Below are 24,196 nucleotides of genomic sequence, written 5' to 3'. Positions count from 1 at the left end.
TTTTAAAAGCATGTTTAATTTTAAAGTTGAAGAGCAAAACAGGAAAAAAAAAACCTAAATATTCCAGAAGTATGAAAATGATTGAAACAGAAGATCTTTTAGGATACAGGTTGTGAAAAACATAAACCCATCACTTCATGTAGTCATTGTAGCACTTCCCAATTAATCTGCAGTGTTTGTGTTACTTAATATAATGAAATAACTATTACACCACTCTGGTTCATCCAGGTGACATTAGTAATCACTGATACAACAACAATCCTGCAATGTCATCTAACTAAAACCGAGGTTAAAAAAACAAGCGAAAAGCACACACCCATTATTTAATCAACTTTGTAGTTGACTCAGTTTACAACCTATTTACTGGTAGGTTGCTGGGTCGAGGTGTTTAAGTACTCCTCCCACCAGGTAGAGGCTTCCGGTGATGAGGATGTGGATCTCAGCTGCATTGCGGAGCAGAGCAGCTTTCGACTTGAGGCTAGGTCTGACTGTGGCGACCATCTCTTCTGAATCTGCAAGCGCTGAATCCCTGCCCTGGGTGACCCACTGGAGTGCGCTGAGGACGCAGGGGAAGACCTGGGTGTCTGCTTTCTTTTCAGGGACCAGGGACAGACTGTCCCCATTGAGCACGTGTTCACCACTGTCATTCCCGAGGTTGTTGTGAAGTCTCCAGCACTTCTCGTTTGCCAAGCAGCGCTTTTCCTCCTCTGCAGTATTCAAGGGAACTGAGAGGGTGGCAATTACATGGGAACTGATTAAATTCATGGTTCATTGATTGCAGACATTTTATATCACTTAGTTTTACTCTTTGATGGATTCAGGCTAGCTGATGCCCCATGCTTCCAGTCTAAGCTAGGCTAACTATGTCCTGACTCCAAATCTGTAGCCTACTTTATGCACTGACATGACAATGAGTATGTTTTACAAATGTTCTTGACTTATTCTCAGAAATACAGCAAATATGCATGGTGTCCAAAATGTTCCACTTTTCCTTCGCTCTGTAGAGGTGGGAAATTAATCTCAAAACCATTAAATAGTTTGAAACTTAAACAATCAATAAAGGTTTGGTGTTCAACTCTGGAGAGACATTGCTGATATTGTGAGATTATGGCTATGAAGCTCATTGAAAATGTTTTATGACACACCTATTACAGTAGTACATCACAGTTTGTTTCTCACATACAGAGCCAAGGCTGTGTACAGACAGTGGTTTATTTTTACCGCACACTCAGAAAAGACAGCTGCAGATCGTGAGGACATAGTCACTCGTGTGTGATATCCGCACGGCGGCCATTTTCCTCTGATGTCACGCTCAGGGTGAGGAGCTCAAATGTTACATAGTACTGCTGTTTTACAGGTTGTAGCTTGAAAAGCGATTCTAACAAATCCATATTCTTTCTTTACTTCTCGAGTGATAAGCAACTGAAAAGACAAGAAAAACTCAGTGTGACGGTTTCCAAGCTACAACATCAAATTTGAAAACCAGTTAGCTGCCGTAAAACCACAGCCTATGTTAGCATTCAACTGCTTCTTCGCTAACATCACTGTTACCTTGCAATTTTCGACTTTCCGATCAAATTGTCTAACACTGTAAAATGGTAATGTTAGCTAGGAACTGGCTAACACTATTTGTTGTCTGATGATAGATTGTATTTCCATTAAATATTTCCTGATTTCCCAACAGATTTTCATAGAACGTCTTTTTAGGTGCTGATTAGGGAAGCGTTGAAATGCAGCTTCTCTACATTTACAGCTCCGGAAAGAATTAAGAGCCCACTCCAAATGTTCCTTAAATCAGCTTCTCTCTCTACATGTCATGGCCGCCCGATCCAGACCCCAATGAAATGTGATCAAGAGGAAGATCGATCCCTCGAACAAAGCCGAGCGGCGCCATGAGCGGCCTAACGTCACCTAACAGCACTGTGACAGACTGGTGGAGAGCATGCAGAGATGAACACTGTAATTAAAAACCAGGTTATTCACCAGATGTTGACCTGTGAACTCTTCCTCAGGAAAAACATTCTGTTGTTTCAACACGAACACGTTCTTTGCATTTTTCAGCTCTGAAAAACATCTTTTGGTTTTCTTAACCAGTCGACATTTTCTGCAGATAAAAGAGCTCAATGAGAAGATTTGATTTGAAAGTAGAAGAAATGTTGTTTACAATACAACAAAAGTTCATTTTACACAAACACAAACGTATAAATAGAAAAACCAGAGGAACAGAGAGGTCTCTGTACATGAACACACCCCAGTGGGACGTTATCTTTTGGTAACACCATCAGAGCTTCGCACCCTGAACAACAAAATGCAAGTGATAAGTGACGAACAAGAAACACGTATGGTCCCACACAGTCGCTTAATCTGAGGTTGGCAGTAAACAGACAAAAGACTCACCTGTACTACAAGACACGCTGGCTTCAGTCAGGTACGGGCAGAATCCAGCAAAATCAAAGTGACATGGCTGAAAAGAACAGAAATAAAATAGGCATGAATGTCTGCTAAGTCAGTGGTGTATTCAGAAAGGGGGCAGGGGGGCAATCACCTCGCTTGGTGCCCCCATGTTTGACAAAATGCCATGAAAGTGCCCTCATGGATGCCCCTGTGGTAGATAATAAATGATGAAGTGCCCTCTCAGGTGCCCTTCCAGTGGACAAATGATACAAATGAAGTAGTTTACCTCCGCACATACTGTGTGAGACAGTGTGCCCTCATGGGATGCCTATAGCTGAAAGTGCCCCTGTTGTTGTTTCACAACTGTCTGCGCAAGTGCCCCATGGCATAAAGCTGGTACCCTTTTTTTTTGCCCCTGCCCCTCAAACAGCCTGAGTATGCTTCTGTGCTCAGTTATTTATGAGTCAGCTGGAGTCATAACAGAGAAACTATCACTCAAACAAACATATCCTTCATATTTTGGATTAATGATGTTCTTCTTGACATTGACCTGTAACTAAAAAGAAAGAAATCTCTGTCAGTCTGTCCTCTGCAAATCTCAAGAATGGTTAATGCCATCAACTTCTCACTTGGCGGTTGTATTGCTTGGGGCCCAATGGAGCACAGTTTCGAACATTGTGCAGTATGGTCAGAAACAAAATGCTTTGATTTAACTGGATTCCATGGATCAGGACAAATCCATCCTCATCAGCCACGCCCGTTTGTGTCCGGATTGATCCTCTGCTAGTCTGAATATTGTCCAGATACGTTTTCTTGTTCAATGTGAGCAATCATCACCAAATTTGGTTCTGATTCTCTTTGGACCAACCTGGAAAAGTTGACTTTTTAATTTTAGACATACCACACACTTTTGCCAAAGCTGTCCCTTAAAGTTTGCTCAAATGCTATTGGCAGGGCTATTATTACAAAGCGTGTCTTATCTCCTCAATGCTTTGTGTTATTGGAACCACATTTGGTAGACATGAGGAGGTATGATTACTGAGTAAAGTTGCCAATTTTGGTGCCTTTTGGCAAATAGATGGCGCTGTAGCAGCATCATCAAACTATAAAGGAAGGAATCTCATTTCGTCTGGCCTTCACATACTATGAGAGCTGTTCATGTGATCAACCTCAGACTCGACAGGTATATTGCTGAGGATCCAAGATAGTGCTAAGTGGACTTTTCCATCTCCGACAGCACAGGGGTAAGGTTTCCTCTCCTGCTCCGCTTCTACACAGCCATCGTCGAAAGCATCCTCACTTCATCCATTACAGTCTGGTTCGACAGTCTCGTTCGGCAGTCTCGACACACTCTCCCCGAAGAAATTACAGCGCATCATTAACAAAGCAAACGGACACTGCGCAGAGCCTGCAAGATCATCTCTGATCCCACTCACCCTGCACACCATGTCTTCCAGCTCCTGCCCTCTGGGAGGCGCTACAGGACAATTTCCTCCAAAACAACCCGCTTCAAAAACAGTTTCATTCCCACTGCAATAAACATTCTGAACTCTGAACGCTGAGGATGAAGCTTGGCCCTTATGCATGAAATGTGTTTGTCTGCATGTATATCTATGTTATATGTTTAATGTTTAATGTTGGAACCTGTGCCAAGCTGTACTGAAAACAAATTCCACCAGCCTGGCTGTTTGGTCGTTTAACAGTCAATCAATCAGATGAGTTGTTCTCTCTCTCTCTCTCTCTCTCTCTCTCTCTCTCTCTCTCTCTCTCTCTCTCTCTCTCTCTCTCTCTCTCTCTCTCGCGCACAGGTTAGCGTGCTGGGTTTTGTTGTTTTAGTGTGTTGTTTTAGTGTGGGTTGGCGCTCCCGGTAGTTTGGCTTTCTTGTTTTGTTGAGTAGTGCATCTTTTGGGAGGTGTGGGGGAGGGTGTGAGTGTTGAGTTTTGATCATGGTGTCCTTTATGTGTTCCGGCTCTGGAGCCGTTTTGTGCGTGTTACAGAGGCCGTGACAACTGTAAGTGTAAACATGTAGGAAGCTGGCTGAATATGCATCTCTATACACACTACACCCATCCATGTATTGCCTTTGATGATGATGGCTTTAATGTAAGTGTTGCTGAAAGTAGCTTCACTCACCACCAGTAGTTTAAGCAGAGCTGCTGAGTCTCTCTCTCTTGAAGTATTGTACAGCAACACTCTGGCCACAGGTCCACTGCAACACAAACATGTCCAGGTTTTCAATCACAACAGGTTCGATCTTTAAGCAAACATCTGTGTTACGTGCCGCAGTTCTGTGTTGAGTTCCCTGTGTGCGGCTCAGGTGCTGATCTCCCCTTGCTGCAGCAGGTGATCAGGCTCACCTGTTACCACTTCATCAATCAGGCAGGAGAATAAAGAGCAGCAGAGAGGAGACGGCCAGTGGCGGTGGGACATGGGGCTGTGTGTGTGACAGGTGACTTCGTGCTTGGGTTTACTCCTTCAGTGGAAGGAGGGCGTTTCTTCGAGGCCTTCGTGTTTGTTTATTGTTATTTGCAGTTTTCGGTTTATAGTCTTTGAGAACTGCTTCTCGTTTGTTTAGAAGAAGCTCGCGTTGTGTTTCCTTTTTGCTTTAGTTTGTTAATAAATTCCTTTAACTTTGTTCATCCCTTCTTTTTCCTGGGTTTTAATTTATTGTTACTCCCCTCGTCCTCTAGCTCGTTCAGGGGAACGTAACGTAATCTGTGTTTGTTAAGTTACAGCAAAGGTCAACAGTCATCACTCCACAGGGATGTGCAGATTAACGCCGGGAACACACCGGATGCCGAAACGCTGCGAAGCGCCGCGCAACGAAAATCGCGCGCGAGCTGTTGGAGCTGTTTTCATGTTTTGCGTGTGTGTTTTGACACCCCGCCCGCACCCCCTATAGCCAGTCCACTTTGTGTCTCTCTCTTTCTTGTGTGTGCCTGTGTGTCTGTGTCTGTGTCTGTGTCTGTGTGTGTGTCTATGTCTGTGTGTCTGTGTGTATCTCTCTCGCGCTCTGTTTAGATGCTGACAAATATATAAAAGCACACAAAACGAACATCGCAATTGTCAATCGCGGTGTTTTATTTTGAAAATTGACCGGATTCTCTCATTGTTTCATGTGTGACTTCCTGCCAGGTTTGACGCGATCGCTCGCGGCTCGCGCAAAAAATAGACCAGACGCCGAAACGATCGCTGCAGGGCGCGAGCCGGCCGCGGAGGTCTGCGCCGCGGCGCGCCTGGTGTGTTTAACACATCCTTAAACCAACACTGATTAACCAGCTGTTGTTTTGAGTTCATGACTCGACTCTTTGTTTTACTGCTTTGGAATATTTTGGCGTGTGACTGCACTGGCAGGCTATTAGCAGGAAATAGAGCCAAGCCTACAGAAATGATGCTACATCAGATTCCTGCATGCATGGTGTCACCCTGAGTGTCCTCGGGGAGCGGTGTTCACCTTGCAGTCCTTTCACGACTGGCTGAAGTCTCTTTGAACCAAGACGCACAAGCCTGCATACTGCGCATGGTGTGAGCTCCATCCAAGAAGTAAGTGACTGCTCCATGCTTCACAGTCTGAGTCCTTCCAGGCCACACAGTGTCGGCCAGCCCTGAGACCAAACACACAGAAGCCTGATGACTGATCAGTCCCAACTCTCAATTTCAGCTTTGAATGTGTTGAATAGCTCAGAGATCTAACTCAAAGTACATGAATGATCTTTGTCCTTATTTTTGCTCTCATCATCATCATTGATTGTTCCTCACCTTTTACCATGATGGGACTGGGCTTGAAGGCAGCCCCCTGAAGTCCATCTGTGTTTGTAACACTGGTGGCAGGAAAGTGTCCATCTGTTGAGAGAGGAGAGCTTGCAGTAAAAACTGATTGAATTGAAGCTTAATTCAACATTCAACAGTTTACAGCCACAATGCTCGCATGATTTGGCACCTGGTTAATGGTGGTTGTACAAGGTTGTTTTTTTAACCTAAATTGGCCCAACAAGAGAAGAAATCTTGCCAACAACCTAAAAATGACTTCCAAGGGCTAAGCAATCACACATCTTGAATGGCCACACACTTCATACCAGCATGCCCCTTTATAAAGCTGAAAGTTGCATTACCAGACCCAGCTGTTCCAAAAGGCTACATACTCCTCACAGACACACTTTGGTTAAAGCAGAGCGAGACATTACCAGAGAGGACCCAGGGGAGTGCAATTTCAGTGTTTAGTCCCTTTTGCCCTTCAAAAGGACAAACAATCAGTTTGTTTCAAACGGACCCGTGTTCCAAACAGCCATGAGCAGCAACCAGGGATGCCCCCAGACAACAATGCAAGCAGCAATACTGGTGAGGTCCTGAGGGTGTGCAGTGTAGCCTATTGGATTACTGATTCTTGAGAACTCTTCTGCAATTCCAAGCAGCTGATCTGCTCTGAACGGGTATGTCTGCTGAATGACCAGCAGCTCCAAATGGGAGCTACCCATACAATTCAGCATTGCCCTGCTGTGAACAGGCACCAATCCTGATGAAAGGGCGCTGCCCTGGTGAAAAAAAAACACTGTTTACATCCCCACCTGGTAGATTTCTTCTCTGAAGCCAAGTGTGACTCAGCTGGAGGGCCAGGGATGCATTGGAGTGCTGGTGCTGCCCTGCAAGGCCCAGTTGCAAAGGTCCACAGTCTGCATGGTAGTCTTCCAGGTCTGGACACACCCACAGAGGACACTACAACAACAGGTCAGACAGGATCATACCAAAGTGTGCAGCTTACAAAGACAATTCAACAACTAAGTCTGAAAACAAAAGCCTAAGTCTAAGGGTCACTTACGTTTCTCTCTTTGGCCCTGTCCCTGAGCACAGCCATCGCATCTTCTGGCTGTTTGACTGTGAAGGCAGGAACCCCCGGCTGGAACACATGTACCGTAATTATTAGCCAGAGAGGCGACGTCTTTGTACTTGCAATACATAATCCAATCATGACTCATGACTGACGTGTTCAACACACCTTGAAGATGCCTCCTTTATGCCAGGCGATCTTGTCTATGGTGTCTCCAAGAATATGAGTGTGGTCTATATCCAGAGAGGCGATACCACACACCCATGGCCTGTGACAGAGAACCACGGAGGACCGGAAATTATTAGTCTAGGCTTATTAGAACACTGAGAGAAAGCAAAATGTAATGATAATATAGCAACTTAGTAAACAACAGAAGACTTAAATGAACAGAACTGTCAGGTCTTCACTGCTTACGTAGAGGAGGTTGTTTACTCAGAGTTGCGTGGTATGTTTGTGGTAACAATGCAAACTGTCGTCTCTTTATGCCACACAGAACAAAGACTCTTATTGATGTCGGAGTGCAGAGGACAAATGTCAAAGTCTCGTTGATGAAAGATGAAAGTCGCTCTGAAGTTCAGTTGTATGTAAGCAAAGGTTTTTTTTAAGCTGGCAGCAGTTGAATCCGGCTGTTGCTTGGTTGGTTCATAAAATTGTGTTTGCCGTTGGGTGTTGTCATGATACTTTTGACACCTCATTGGTTGAAAGAATAATTACAACATAAAATGTGTGTATTGTAACTTGCAACAGTGTATCATACGGATGAGAACGTGTGGGAAATGCTGCTTCTAAACGAGCCACGCGTTTGTCTGCGTGACAGCAGCTTTTAATCTGAAATAACAAGTGGATTAGCGTCGCTGTTTTTATCAACACGACATGGATAACAGAAAACCTGGATGCGTTTTATGAACTCTCTTGGCGGAGGATGGATCATTTGCACGGCCAGGCACAGGGGAGAAGGCTATGTCACATCAGGTGCAACAATGGATACTGTAGTACTGCTGAAGTTCCAAACCTGGCTAAATGAATTAACTGGCAGTCTCTTCAGTTACATTGGAAGGGGGTGTCCCTAGGTGGATTTCATGTGAATTAAGTTGTATTATTGAATCTTATATAATAAATTATTATTTCAAATATGTATCAATTATTATTATGATAGTACCCTACACCTGCACATCTAGGTTGGCAGTGAAAGAGTCCTACCTCACAACATTAGTGCAGTCATAATGTCCTCCAATCCCAACTTCAATCACTGCGACATCCACCTGGACATTTATGGACATTTAGATTGAAGGCAAGTTAATAATTTAAGTACATTTTTGTCCTGTCCAATGCATCTCGACAGGTACAGTTTTCCCAAAAAGATGAACTTTTTCCATTGTGTAAAATCCCTGAGCTTTCGTGATGACTTAAGCTAGCTTACCTTCTCCTCAAGGAACACACGGAAGGCCAAGACGGTGAAGAAACCAAATATTGTCGGCATTATCCCTTCGTGGGAATCCTGAAAAAGATTTAAAAAAAGACTGTGCCTACATGCAGGACCGTCTCCTGCCAGTGCGCCCTAAGAGAGATTACGATCCCCACCTTACCCGAGAGTTAAATATTCAGCCGTAAAGTTGATCTTGCAGTAGGTCACACACATTAGCCTATATTTGGGGAATCACCTGTACCATCTGTGCCTTAATCAGGCCCTGTCAACACGTTTGCAAAGTTCTAAGAGTGTAAAATCAAACTACATTTTATGGTAACAAGGGATTGTTTTTCAAACTGTACATCTCAAACTCGTTACATGACCTACCTTAGTTTCATCCAGCCGTCCATAAACGTGCAAGAAGTGTTTACTGAAGAGCTCGTTTCCAATCAGCTGTCCATTGATCCGAATCCTCTCCCTGATCTGGACCAAATGAGGAGAACTGCCACCAAGATGAAAACATCATCGTTGCTTTTTAGGACATATAGATGCATACATACTGAGTGCAAAATTAGTAACATAAAGAATAGCTGACGCCCACATTTTGTTGACATCACAAGTTAAGATGTGAACTTAACTGTGTACTTAAAAAAGTAAACAGCGGACATATACGCCTCAGGGGTTGGAGTTATGACAAAACTGTGTCATCAAAATGATTGTTCAGACAAACAGAGTATGTATTTAATATAATGTTTGTTACATGCGCTTAATGTCTGTACTCACCCTGCTAATTCTTTCAGGTGTTGGTGATCCACCTGATTTGGAGGACAGACCATAAAAGGGAGGGGCAGAAAACACTACGCTCTCCTACTCTCTTCTGATGGCTTCACAGCAGCAGCAGGGTTGTTAATCTGAGTTTTGCTTTGTGCATTCTTTACTTATTTTCTGATGGGACCGATAGTCTACTTTTCGGTTTTGTTTCTCTACTAAGGTTTAGTTTTTGGTTAAGTTTAGGTAAGAAGGAAAGACACCAGATCCTACGGCCCTTTGTGGGAGTGTCTTCCTGCTTTTGTTTGGTTTGGCCGGCCCATCAGTATTTGTTTAGGTTTGTTTTTGATATGGGTTGTTTTGTGGGTTCTTGTGATTTAATAAATACATTCTTGTTGTTTTTGCAGCTACTACTCTACTGATTCTTTATTATGTTTGGCCTCTTTGATTTGGAGCCATTGGTGAGGTTGTAACATTGTTCAGCCCCAGCTACAAGCACTGTTTGACATAATGATCATTACACATCAGAGGGCCCACAGGTAGGAAACACCTAAAGGCTTTAAAGAACACCTTAGGACACCTTTAGAAGAGAATCTGAGTGGAAATTTAAAGTTTTATTTTATGCTGTAGTTTAATCACCTGCTGAGAGAAATTCAATGTATAACTCAAAATTTTAAGTTTTCTTTAAAACAGTTTTGACATGTTTCAAATATATAAGAAGAAATTTCATTTTGATGCTTTAAAAAACAGATTTACAGACACAAATTAATTGATATGTCCCCTAAGATACCGTAATCATTTTAGATACGTAGCGAACCCTGCAAACATTTCATCAGTTGATCTGACCAATAGTGATTTAGTTTTAAATGTAATGTCCACTGTAGAGATCTATACTACAACAGTTTTACCATGTTACAAATACATTTTAACATGTAGGAATTGCACTGCAGATACCTGAAGTCAAATGACTTGTAAAAATGCCAATTTGATATATCTGTAACATAATGTTGACATGTTACAAATATATTCAAATATATATTATACAAAAGTGTTTTCAGATTTAAAATGTACATTTCCACAAGTAAAAACTTTCAGTTAAAAAATGTCACTTATGAGAATAATAATTACGGACATCAATAATTTGATTTCAACTTGGTGAAAATGGATAGTTGTTAATAAAAATGTTCATTTAAATTCAATTTATATCTGCAATGTGATATACATATTTAACATTTTGATTAGTGAGATTTGAGTTGTAGATAAATACATTTAAGATCATAATAATTGGATCCAGTCAAAAGTACATTTTGAAATCATAACATGTCAGAGTTTTAATAGAAGTAAAAGATACAAGCTGAGTCGTTGTAATAAGGTACAGATCTCTTTAAAGAACATTTCAAATTATCAGAAGTAAATAGTTTATATGACGAATTACAATTTTGACTCCTGAGTAATTAATGTAGAAATCTTTAATTTGAAATAAGTCAAAATGACATAAAGAATGTATTTGCTTAAAAATTAAATTAGGCAAAAATCCATTACTGATATCCATAATTGCGATTTTTTCAAATAATTAAATATTTTTGTATGCCATTTGTAATATATTAAATGTTCCTAAATTATGTCACAGTTTATTTAGCTCAAAGTTCGGAAAAAGTTGTTATTTAGAGTATTTGTTATTCATGTTGTTCAAAGCTGTAATATGCCACAGTTTTTACACACATTGAAGTTGTACCTGTAAAATCCTGTACGGAAGCCATGGTTTCTCAGAATCTGCTCGGTGTACGCACATGTGGAGCCCTGAAACACAAACACGTGTAAATCTGTCAGAACTAATTTAAAAGTCCTTTTTGTCAGATCTTAGATAACGGGAGCGCAAACTCATGATCTCATTTAAATAAAGTGTTAGCCAGATAAATGTAAAATCTCAAAATAATTAACTTTGTAAAAACAGTGAGCAACTACCTTAAAATAAGGATTATCTCAAAATACTAAATTTCCTTTAAAAAGATAATGACTAAGTATCTGAAAATAATGACTTAGAATTAAAAAAAATGTATTATAATTCTGAAATATAAACAAACTTTCTCTAAACATTTTCTCTAAATCAGTACCTAAAAATAATGACTTAGTATCTCAAAATAATTACAATATTTGTGAAAATAATATTTTATTATCACAACATAATAACTTAATATCTGAAAATAATGACTTTGCATCTCAAATAATAGGTTAGTATTTCAAAATAATTAGATGGTATCTCAAGACAATAACAAACTTAGTATCACAAAATAATGAATTAGTGCTGTATCTTAAATTAAAGCTACTGTGAGGAACTTTCAGTTTGTTATCTTGTTATTTATCTTGTGCGCACAAGTCATTATCTTGTAGGAACAAGTTATTTATCTTGTGGGAACAAGTTATTTATCTTGTAGGAACAAGTTATTTATCTTGTGCGTACAAGTTATTTATCTTGTAGGAACACGTTATTTATCTTGTGCGTACAAGTTTTTTTATCTTGTAGGAACAAGTTATTTATCTTGTGCGTACAAGTTATGCATCTTGTAGGAACAAGTTATTTATCTTGTACGCACAAGTTATTTATCTTGTAGGAACAAGTTATTTATCTTGTGCGTACAAGTTATTTATCTTGTAGGAACAAGTTATTTATCTTGTGGGAACAAGTCATTATCTTGTAGGAACAAGTTATTTATCTTGTAGGAACAAGTTATTTATCTTGTGGGAACAAGTCATTATCTTGTAGGAACAAGTTATTTATCTTGTGGGAACAAGTTATTTATCTTGTGCGTACAAGTTATTTATCTTGTAGGAAAAAGTCATTATCTTGCATGAACAAGTTATTTATCTTGTAGGAACAAGTTATTTATCTTGTGCGTACAAGTTATTTATCTTGTGGGAACAAGTCATTATCTTGTGCGTACAAGTTATTTATCTTGTAGGAACAAGTTGTTTATCTTGTAGGAACAAGTTATTTATCTTGTGCGTACAAGTTATGCATCTTGTAGGAACAAGTTATTTATCTTGTAGGAACAAGTTATTTATCTTGTGCGCACAAGTTATTTATCTTGCATGAACAAGTTATTTATCTTGTAGGAACAAGTTATTTATCTTGTGCGTACAAGTTATTTATCTTGTGGGAACAAGTTATTTATCTTGTGGGAACAAGTCATTATCTTGTAGGAACAAGTTATTTATCTTGTAGGAACAAGTTATTTATTTTGTGGGAACAAGTCATTATCTTGTAGGAACAAGTTATTTATCTTGTGGGAACAAGTTATTTATCTTGTGCGTACAAGTTATTTATCTTGTAGGAACAAGTTATTATCTTGCATGAACAAGTTATTTATCTTGTAGGAACAAGTTATTTATCTTGTGCGTACAAGTTATTTATCTTGTGGGAACAAGTCATTATCTTGTGCGTACAAGTTATTTATCTCGTAGGAACAAGTTATTTATCTTGTAGGAACAAGTTATTTATCTTGTGCGTACAAGTTATGCATCTTGTAGGAACAAGTTATTTATCTTGTAGGAACAAGTTATTTATCTTGTGGGAACAAGTCATTATCTTGTAGGAACAAGTTATTTATCTTGTAGGAACAAGTTATTTATCTTGTGGGAACAAGTCATTATCTTGTAGGAACAAGTTATTTATCTTGTGGGAACAAGTTATTTATCTTGTAGGAACAAGTTATTTATCTTGTGCGTACAAGTTATTTATCTTGTAGGAACAAGTTATTTATCTTGTGCGCACAAGTTATTTATCTTGTAGGAACAAGTTATTTATCTTGTGGGAACAAGTCATTATCTTGTAGGAACAAGTTATTTATCTTGTAGGAACAAGTTATTTATCTTGTGGGAACAAGTCATTATCTTGTAGGAACAAGTTATTTATCTTGTAGGAACAAGTTATTTATCTTGTGGGAACAAGTCATTATCTTGTAGGCACAAGTTATTTATCTTGTGGGAACAAGTTATTTATCTTGTGGGTACAAGTTATTTATCTTGTAGGAACAAGTTATTTATCTTGTGGGAACAAGTCATTATCTTGTAGGAACAAGTTATTTATCTTGTAGGAACAAGTTATTTATCTTGTGGGAACAAGTTCATTATCTTGTAGGAACAAGTTATTTATCTTGTGGGAACAAGTTATTTATCTTGTGCGTACAAGTTATTTATCTTGTGGGAACAAGTCATTATCTTGTAGGAACAAGTTATTTATCTTGTGGGAACAAGTCATTATCTTGTAGGAACAAGTTATTTATCTTGTAGGAACAAGTCATTATCTTGTAGGAACAAGTTATTTATCTTGTGGGAACAAGTTATTTATCTTGTGGGAACAAGTCATTATCTTGTAGGAACAAGTTATTTATCTTGTGGGAACAAGTTATTTATCTTGTAGGAGCAAGTTATTTATCTTGTGGGAACAAGTTATTTATCTTGTGGGAACAAGTCATTATCTTGTGGGAACAAGTTATTTATCTTGTGGGAGCAAGTTATTTATCTTGTGGGAACAAGTCATTATCTTGTAGGAACAAGTTATTTATCTTGTGGGAACAAGTCATTATCTTGTAGGAACAAGTTATTTATCTTGTGGGAACAAGTCATTATCTTGTAGGAACAAGTTATTTATCTTGTGCGCACAAGTTATTTATCTTGTAGGAACAAGTTATTTATCTTGTGGGAACAAGTTATTTATCTTGTAGGAACAAGTTATTTATCTTGTGCTCACAAGTTATTTATCTTGTAGGAGCAAGTTATTTATCTTGTGGGAACAAGTCATTATCTTGTAGGAACAAGTTATTTATCTTGTGGGAACAAGTTATTTATCTTGTGGGAACAAGTCATTATCTTGTAGGAACAAGTTATTTATCTTGTGGGAACAAGTTATTTATCTTGTGCGTACAAGTTATTTATCTTGTAGGAACAAGTCATTATCTTGCATGAACAAGTTATTTATCTTGTGCGTACAAGTTATTTATCTTGTAGGAACAAGTCATTATCTTGCATGAACAAGTTATTTATCTTGTGCGTACAAGTTATTTATCTTGTAGGAACAAGTCATTATCTTGCATGAACAAGTTATTTATCTTGTAGGAACAAGTTATTTATCTTGTGCGTACAAGTTATTTATCTTGTGGGAACAAGTCATTATCTTGTAGGAACAAGTTATTTATCTTGTGGGAACAAGTTATTTATCTTGTAGGAGCAAGTTATTTATCTTGTGGGAACAAGTCATTATCTTGTAGGAACAAGTTATTTATCTTGTGGGAACAAGTCATTATCTTGTAGGAACAAGTTATTTATCTTGTAGGAACAAGTCATTATCTTGTAGGAACAAGTTATTTATCTTGTGGGAACAAGTCATTATCTTGTAGGAACAAGTCATTATCTTGCATGAACAAGTTATTTATCTTGTGCGTACAAGTTATTTATCTTGTAGGAACAAGTCATTATCTTGCATGAACAAGTTATTTATCTTGTAGGAACAAGTTATTTATCTTGTGCGTACAAGTTATTTATCTTGTGGGAACAAGTCATTATCTTGTAGGAACAAGTTATTTATCTTGTGGGAACAAGTTATTTATCTTGTAGGAGCAAGTTATTTATCTTGTGGGAACAAGTCATTATCTTGTAGGAACAAGTTATTTATCTTGTAGGAACAAGTTATTTATCTTGTGGGAACAAGTCATTATCTTGTGGGAACAAGTCATTATCTTGCATGAACAAGTTATTTATCTTGTAGGAACAAGTTATTTATCTTGTGGGAACAAGTCATTATCTTGTAGGAACAAGTTATTTATCTTGTAGGAACAAGTTATTTATCTTGTGGGAACAAGTCATTATCTTGTAGGAACAAGTTATTTATCTTGTAGGAACAAGTTATTTATCTTGTGGGAACAAGTTATTTATCTTGTAGGAACAAGTTATTTATCTTGTGCGTACAAGTTATTTATCTTGTGGGAACAAGTCATTATCTTGTGCGTACAAGTTATTTATCTTGTAGGAAAAAGTTATTTATCTTGTAGGAACAAGTTATTTATCTTGTGCGTACTAGTCATTATCTTGTGCGTACAAGTTATTTATCTTGTAGGAACAAGTTATTTATCTTGTGCGTACAAGTTATTTATCTTGTAGGAACAAGTTATTTATCTTGTGCGCACAAGTTATTTATCTTGTGGGAACAAGTCATTATCTTGTAGGAACAAGTTATTTATCTTGTAGGAACAAGTTATTTATCTTGTGGGAACAAGTCATTATCTTGTAGGAACAAGTTATTTATCTTGTGGGAACAAGTTATTTATCTTGTGCGTACAAGTTATTTATCTTGTAGGAACAAGTCATTATCTTGCATGAACAAGTTATTTATCTTGTGCGTACAAGTTATTTATCTTGTAGGAACAAGTCATTATCTTGCATGAACAAGTTATTTATCTTGTGCGTACAAGTTATTTATCTTGTAGGAACAAGTCATTATCTTGCATGAACAAGTTATTTATCTTGTAGGAACAAGTTATTTATCTTGTGCGTACAAGTTATTTATCTTGTGGGAACAAGTCATTATCTTGTAGGAACAAGTTATTTATCTTGTGGGAACAAGTTATTTATCTTGTAGGAACAAGTTATTTATCTTGTGGGAACAAGTTATTTATCTTGTGCGTACAAGTTATTTATCTTGTGCGTACAAGTTATTTATCTTGTAGGAACAAGTCATTATCTTGCATGAACAAGTTATTTATCTTGTAGGAACAAGTTATTTATCTTGTGCGTACAAGTTATTTATCTTGTGGGAACAAGTCATTATCTTGTGCGTACAAGTTATTTATCTCGTAGGAACAAGTTATTTATCTTGTAGGAACAAGTTATTTATCTTGTGCGTACAAGTTATGCATCTTGTAGGAACAAGTTATTTATCTTGTAGGAACAAGTTATTTATCTTGTGGGAACAAGTCATTATCTTGTAGGAACAAGTTATTTATCTTGTAGGAACAAGTTATTTATCTTGTGGGAACAAGTCATTATCTTGTAGGAACAAGTTATTTATCTTGTGGGAACAAGTTATTTATCTTGTAGGAACAAGTTATTTATCTTGTGCGTACAAGTTATTTATCTTGTAGGAACAAGTTATTTATCTTGTGCGCACAAGTTATTTATCTTGTAGGAACAAGTTATTTATCTTGTAGGAGCAAGTTATTTATCTTGTAGGAACAAGTTATTTATCTTGTGGGAACAAGTCATTATCTTGTAGGAACAAGTTATTTATCTTGTGGGAACAAGTCATTATCTTGCATGAACAAGTTATTTATCTTGTAGGAACAAGTTATTTATCTTGTGGGAACAAGTCATTATCTTGTAGGAACAAGTTATTTATCTTGTAGGAACAAGTTATTTATCTTGTGGGAACAAGTCATTATCTTGTAGGCACAAGTTATTTATCTTGTGGGAACAAGTTATTTATCTTGTGGGTACAAGTTATTTATCTTGTAGGAACAAGTTATTTATCTTGTGGGAACAAGTCATTATCTTGTAGGAACAAGTTATTTATCTTGTAGGAACAAGTTATTTATCTTGTGGGAACAAGTTCATTATCTTGTAGGAACAAGTTATTTATCTTGTGGGAACAAGTTATTTATCTTGTGCGTACAAGTTATTTATCTTGTAGGAACAAGTCATTATCTTGTAGGAACAAGTTATTTATCTTGTGGGAACAAGTCATTATCTTGTAGGAACAAGTTATTTATCTTGTAGGAACAAGTCATTATCTTGTAGGAACAAGTTATTTATCTTGTGGGAACAAGTTATTTATCTTGTGGGAACAAGTCATTATCTTGTAGGAACAAGTTATTTATCTTGTGGGAACAAGTTATTTATCTTGTAGGAGCAAGTTATTTATCTTGTGGGAACAAGTTATTTATCTTGTGGGAACAAGTCATTATCTTGTGGGAACAAGTTATTTATCTTGTGGGAGCAAGTTATTTATCTTGTGGGAACAAGTCATTATCTTGTAGGAACAAGTTATTTATCTTGTGGGAACAAGTCATTATCTTGTAGGAACAAGTTATTTATCTTGTGGGAACAAGTTATTTATCTTGTGGGAACAAGTCATTATCTTGTAGGAACAAGTTATTTATCTTGTGCGCACAAGTTATTTATCTTGTAGGAACAAGTTATTTATCTTGTGGGAACAAGTTATTTATCTTGTGCTCACAAGTTATTTATCTTGTAGGAGCAAGTTATTTATCTTGTGGGAACAAGTCATTATCTTGTAGGAACAAGTTATTTATCTTGTGGGAACAAGTTATTTATCTTGTGGGAACAAGTCATTATCTTGTAGGAACAAGTTATTTATCTTGTGGGAACAAGTTATTTATCTTGTGCGTACAAGTTATTTATCTTGTAGGAACAAGTCATTATCTTGCATGAACAAGTTATTTATCTTGTGCGTACAAGTTATTTATCTTGTAGGAACAAGTCATTATCTTGCATGAACAAGTTATTTATCTTGTGCGTACAAGTTATTTATCTTGTAGGAACAAGTCATTATCTTGCATGAACAAGTTATTTATCTTGTAGGAACAAGTTATTTATCTTGTGCGTACAAGTTATTTATCTTGTGGGAACAAGTCATTATCTTGTAGGAACAAGTTATTTATCTTGTGGGAACAAGTTATTTATCTTGTAGGAGCAAGTTATTTATCTTGTGGGAACAAGTCATTATCTTGTAGGAACAAGTTATTTATCTTGTGGGAACAAGTCATTATCTTGTAGGAACAAGTTATTTATCTTGTAGGAACAAGTCATTATCTTGTAGGAACAAGTTATTTATCTTGTGGGAACAAGTCATTATCTTGTAGGAACAAGTCATTATCTTGCATGAACAAGTTATTTATCTTGTGCGTACAAGTTATTTATCTTGTAGGAACAAGTCATTATCTTGCATGAACAAGTTATTTATCTTGTAGGAACAAGTTATTTATCTTGTGCGTACAAGTTATTTATCTTGTGGGAACAAGTCATTATCTTGTAGGAACAAGTTATTTATCTTGTGGGAACAAGTTATTTATCTTGTAGGAGCAAGTTATTTATCTTGTGGGAACAAGTCATTATCTTGTAGGAACAAGTTATTTATCTTGTAGGAACAAGTTATTTATCTTGTGGGAACAAGTCATTATCTTGTAGGAACAAGTTATTTATCTTGTGGGAACAAGTCATTATCTTGTAGGAACAAGTTATTTATCTTGTGGGAACAAGTCATTATCTTGCATGAACAAGTTATTTATCTTGTAGGAACAAGTTATTTATCTTGTGGGAACAAGTCATTATCTTGTAGGAACAAGTTATTTATCTTGTAGGAACAAGTTATTTATCTTGTGGGAACAAGTCATTATCTTGTTGGAACAAGTTATTTATCTTGTAGGAACAAGTTATTTATCTTGTGGGAACAAGTTATTTATCTTGTAGGAACAAGTTATTTATCTTGTGCGTACAAGTTATTTATCTTGTGGGAACAAGTCATTATCTTGTGCGTACAAGTTATTTATCTTGTAGGAAAAAGTTATTTATCTTGTAGGAACAAGTTATTTATCTTGTGCGTACTAGTCATTATCTTGTGCGTACAAGTTATTTATCTTGTAGGAACAAGTTATTTATCTTGTGCGTACAAGTTATTTATCTTGTAGGAACAAGTTATTTATCTTGTGCGCACAAGTTATTTATCTTGTGGGAACAAGTCATTATCTTGTAGGAACAAGTTATTTATCTTGTAGGAACAAGTTATTTATCTTGTGGGAACAAGTCATTATCTTGTAGGAACAAGTTATTTATCTTGTGGGAACAAGTTATTTATCTTGTGCGTACAAGTTATTTATCTTGTAGGAACAAGTCATTATCTTGCATGAACAAGTTATTTATCTTGTGCGTACAAGTTATTTATCTTGTAGGAACAAGTCATTATCTTGCATGAACAAGTTATTTATCTTGTGCGTACAAGTTATTTATCTTGTAGGAACAAGTCATTATCTTGCATGAACAAGTTATTTATCTTGTAGGAACAAGTTATTTATCTTGTGCGTACAAGTTATTTATCTTGTGGGAACAAGTCATTATCTTGTAGGAACAAGTTATTTATCTTGTGGGAACAAGTCATTATCTTGTAGGAACAAGTTATTTATCTTGTGGGAACAAGTTATTTATCTTGTAGGAGCAAGTTATTTATCTTGTGGGAACAAGTCATTATCTTGTAGGAACAAGTTATTTATCTTGTGGGAACAAGTTATTTATCTTGTGGGAACAAGTCATTATCTTGTGGGAACAAGTTATTTATCTTGTGGGAACAAGTTATTTATCTTGTAGGAGCAAGTTATTTATCTTGTGGGAACAAGTTATTTATCTTGTGGGAACAAGTCATTATCTTGTGGGAACAAGTTATTTATCTTGTGGGAGCAAGTTATTTATCTTGTGGGAACAAGTCATTATCTTGTAGGAACACGTTATTTATCTTGTGGGAACAAGTCATTATCTTGTAGGAACAAGTTATTTATCTTGTGGGAACAAGTTATTTATCTTGTGGGAACAAGTCATTATCTTGTAGGAACAAGTTATTTATCTTGTGCGCACAAGTTATTTATCTTGTGGGAACAAGTTATTTATCTTGTGGGAACAAGTTATTTATCTTGTAGGAACAAGTTATTTATCTTGTGCTCACAAGTTATTTATCTTGTAGGAGCAAGTTATTTATCTTGTGGGAACAAGTCATTATCTTGTAGGAACAAGTTATTTATCTTGTGGGAACAAGTTATTTATCTTGTGGGAACAAGTCATTATCTTGTAGGAACAAGTTATTTATCTTGTGGGAACAAGTTATTTATCTTGTGCGTACAAGTTATTTATCTTGTAGGAACAAGTCATTATCTTGCATGAACAAGTTATTTATCTTGTGCGTACAAGTTATTTATCTTGTAGGAACAAGTCATTATCTTGCATGAACAAGTTATTTATCTTGTGCGTACAAGTTATTTATCTTGTAGGAACAAGTCATTATCTTGCATGAACAAGTTATTTATCTTGTAGGAATAAGTTATTTATCTTGTGCGTACAAGTTATTTATCTTGTGGGAACAAGTCATTATCTTGTAGGAACAAGTTATTTATCTTGTGGGAACAAGTTATTTATCTTGTAGGAGCAAGTTATTTATCTTGTGGGAACAAGTCATTATCTTGTAGGAACAAGTTATTTATCTTGTGGGAACAAGTCATTATCTTGTGGGAACAAGTTATTTATCTTGTAGGAACAAGTCATTATCTTGTAGGAACAAGTTATTTATCTTGTGGGAACAAGTCATTATCTTGTGGGAACAAGTTATTTATCTTGTGCGTACAAGTTATTTATCTTGTGGGAACAAGTCATTATCTTGTAGGAACAAGTTATTTATCTTGTGGGAACAAGTCATTATCTTGTAGGAACAAGTTATTTATCTTGTAGGAACAAGTCATTATCTTGTAGGAACAAGTTATTTATCTTGTGGGAACAAGTTATTTATCTTGTGGGAACAAGTCATTATCTTGTAGGAACAAGTTATTTATCTTGTAGGAACAAGTTATTTATCTTGTAGGAACAAGTTATTTATCTTGTGGGAACAAGTTATTTATCTTGTAGGAGCAAGTTATTTATCTTGTGGGAACAAGTCATTATCTTGTAGGAACAAGTTATTTATCTTGTGGGAACAAGTCATTATCTTGTAGGAACAAGTTATTTATCTTGTGGGAACAAGTCATTATCTTGTAGGAACAAGTTATTTATCTTGTAGGAACAAGTCATTATCTTGTGGGAACAAGTCATTATCTTGTAGGAACAAGTTATTTATCTTGTGGGAACAAGTTATTTATCTTGTGGGAACAAGTCATTATCTTGTAGGAACAAGTTATTTATCTTGTGGGAACAAGTTATTTATCTTGTGCGTACAAGTTATTTATCTTGTAGGAACAAGTCATTATCTTGCATGAACAAGTTATTTATCTTGTGCGTACAAGTTATTTATCTTGTAGGAACAAGTCATTATCTTGCATGAACAAGTTATTTATCTTGTGCGTACAAGTTATTTATCTTGTAGGAACAAGTCATTATCTTGCATGAACAAGTTATTTATCTTGTAGGAATAAGTTATTTATCTTGTGCGTACAAGTTATTTATCTTGTGGGAACAAGTCATTATCTTGTAGGAACAAGTTATTTATCTTGTGGGAACAAGTTATTTATCTTGTAGGAGCAAGTTATTTATCTTGTGGGAACAAGTCATTATCTTGTAGGAACAAGTTATTTATCTTGTGGGAACAAGTCATTATCTTGTGGGAACAAGTTATTTATCTTGTAGGAACAAGTCATTATCTTGTAGGAACAAGTTATTTATCTTGTGGGAACAAGTCATTATCTTGTGGGAACAAGTTATTTATCTTGTGCGTACAAGTTATTTATCTTGTGGGAACAAGTCATTATCTTGTAGGAACAAGTTATTTATCTTGTGGGAACAAGTCATTATCTTGTAGGAACAAGTTATTTATCTTGTAGGAACAAGTCATTATCTTGTAGGAACAAGTTATTTATCTTGTGGGAACAAGTTATTTATCTTGTGGGAACAAGTCATTATCTTGTAGGAACAAGTTATTTATCTTGTAGGAACAAGTTATTTATCTTGTAGGAACAAGTTATTTATCTTGTGGGAACAAGTTATTTATCTTGTAGGAGCAAGTTATTTATCTTGTGGGAACAAGTCATTATCTTGTAGGAACAAGTTATTTATCTTGTGGGAACAAGTCATTATCTTGTAGGAACAAGTTATTTATCTTGTGGGAACAAGTCATTATCTTGTAGGAACAAGTTATTTATCTTGTAGGAACAAGTCATTATCTTGTGGGAACAAGTCATTATCTTGTAGGAACAAGTTATTTATCTTGTGGGAACAAGTCATTATCTTGTAGAAACAAGTTATTATCCTGTGCAAACAAGATAATTCATTATCTTAAGTAACTAAAAACAAAAACTTATCTACAAATTATGACTTTGTATTTGTTGAAGAAACAGAAGGGATAGTGGCCGTGTGATAACACACAATGTAAAACCTGCACCCTCCTCTCAGAGGATGCATATCATTGCTCCAGCACTACTCTTCCTCCTCTATCCTGTTGACACTCTCTTTCTTCTTCTCTCTCTTGAGCTATCAGGTGGAAGTCTGTGGAATCACTATGGAATCTCTACTGAATACTAACAGAAATATATTTTAAGGAAAGTAGTAAGTAGTAAGGAAAACTAAAAGAAAAATATAAAGTCTCTCGTCTCTTCATTTCTCTGAGGGGCTAATAAACTCTTTAAAGAAGGAGCATGGCCTCTCCCTTGACAATCGAGGTTTTTTATTAGTGACAGTGAAGCTGCAAACAATAAAGGGGTGAGACCCGAGATCTCTGGTTAAAATAAATATTACACTTCAGGCGTGGTTGGGTAGCACCCCCGGTGATCTCCTGACAAGTATCTCAAACTAGTGAATTATTATTTCAGAAACCTAGTATCTCAAAACATTAAAGCTCCTGTGAGGATTTTTAGCAGGTTATGAAACCGACTGAAATGAATACTGACGCATCTATATGAGCTACAAGTGCAAACGAGACCATCAGCAACAACATTGATGATTTCTATATAATTATTTTTAATTCCCAGAACCACTACCAGGGGGTTGGTGTCAGATGAGGGGCTTAACATTGGGCTGTCAAATCAATGTGTTCTCCATCTTTTCCACTGCAAAGATTGACAGCGAGTGATACATTTAAATGTTAAGTTAAAAGCAGGATGAGACTGAGTACCTGAAAAATAAGGTAGTATCTCAATATAATAACTTTGTTACTTAAAACATTTACTTAGTATCTCAAATGACTGAGTATCTTATAACAATGATTAAGTATCTCAAAATAATAACCAAGTATCTCAAAGTTATAACTTATTATCTCAAAATAATGACTAACCACCTCAAAGTATGTCAACATAAGTAAGTAACTTAGTCTCAAAATAGTTACTTTACTGATTCTGTGAACTTTTTTTAAAATTGTTCTCTCCTTTCTTTTTTCTTTTTTGTAATTGATCGATTGGTATGTTTAAAATGAATCGTTTTGTCCCCCAAGCATGAAAAAAACAAAATAATAATAATAATAATAATAATAATAATAATAATGAATTACTATCTTAAATTAAGTCCCTTATCCTTAAATAATTGATAATGAATAACACAAATACCATCAGATTTGATGTCTTATAAGCTCACCTTGCCCTTTGTTCCTGTCACATGAATGATATTGAGATGGTCTAGTTCCTCCACCTTTGGTAGAAAAAAACACACACACACACACACACACCGACACACATACACAGGTTAAAGAAAACTGCCTGTGGGCACGTGATATTAAAGACCCACTGATATTAGGGACTCACTGAGATGCCGACTCGTGCCATGTAGCTCCGCATCATATGGAGCAGCTGATCTCGTTTTTCCTGTTCCACAGGTCGACAATGGACTGGAAGCGTTTTCAGTATGCAAACTGCATCCTGCAGAACGAGCAAGAAGTGACATGTTTAGATCGACAGCATCTCTACAGAAACATCCAACATAATCTAGTTAAATGATTGTTTCGCATGCACATCCTGCCTGACATCGTCTCTGTGTTAAATAAAAGTCAGTATTGAATGTTCCTGTTGCAGGATCAGGCATAATAAATACATAATGATAGGGGGAATATTTAAAGA

General features: G+C 36.5%; 1 protein-coding gene across 1 annotated transcript; it reads right to left on the bottom strand.

Moving 5' to 3' along the window:
- Window positions 1–59: 59 nt before the first annotated feature.
- LOC138605157 (folylpolyglutamate synthase, mitochondrial-like) lies at window positions 60–23,939 on the bottom strand. The gene is made up of 15 exons (XM_069677270.1): window positions 23,885–23,939; window positions 23,718–23,771; window positions 11,131–11,195; window positions 9,015–9,129; window positions 8,640–8,717; window positions 8,420–8,481; window positions 7,388–7,487; window positions 7,211–7,288; window positions 6,960–7,107; window positions 6,154–6,237; window positions 5,849–5,999; window positions 4,528–4,603; window positions 2,394–2,464; window positions 1,546–1,582; window positions 60–696 (listed from the first exon to the last, which is right to left on the bottom strand). Exons 1-15 carry the CDS (start codon window positions 23,918–23,920, stop codon window positions 361–363), a joined length of 1,491 nt encoding a protein of 496 aa, XP_069533371.1. The 5' UTR covers window positions 23,921–23,939; the 3' UTR covers window positions 60–360.
- Between the last annotated feature and the right edge of the window lie 257 nt (window positions 23,940–24,196).

Source organism: Semicossyphus pulcher, unplaced genomic scaffold (assembly GCF_022749685.1).
Source record: "Semicossyphus pulcher isolate SPU_LCO1_2020_fin unplaced genomic scaffold, fSemPul1.0.p SCAF_28, whole genome shotgun sequence".
Classification (NCBI taxonomy): Eukaryota; Metazoa; Chordata; class Actinopteri; order Labriformes; family Labridae; genus Semicossyphus; species Semicossyphus pulcher.
Note: the sequence above shows the minus strand (reverse complement) of the source record. Positions and strands in the feature narration are given on the sequence as shown.

What these genes read in the sequence shown, in the direction of transcription:
- LOC138605157 (XM_069677270.1), bottom strand. Translation starts at nt 23,920, where the DNA reads ATGATGCGGAGCTACATGGCACGAGTCGGCATCTCA. An exon ending in TGGCACGAGTCGGCATCTCA is followed by an intron (nt 23,772 to 23,884) that starts GTGAGTCCCTAA and finishes TTTCTACCAAAG; the next exon opens with GTGGAGGAACTAGACCATCT. An exon ending in TCAGAGAAGAAATCTACCAG is followed by an intron (nt 6,238 to 6,959) that starts GTGGGGATGTAA and finishes CTCTCTCAACAG; the next exon opens with ATGGACACTTTCCTGCCACC.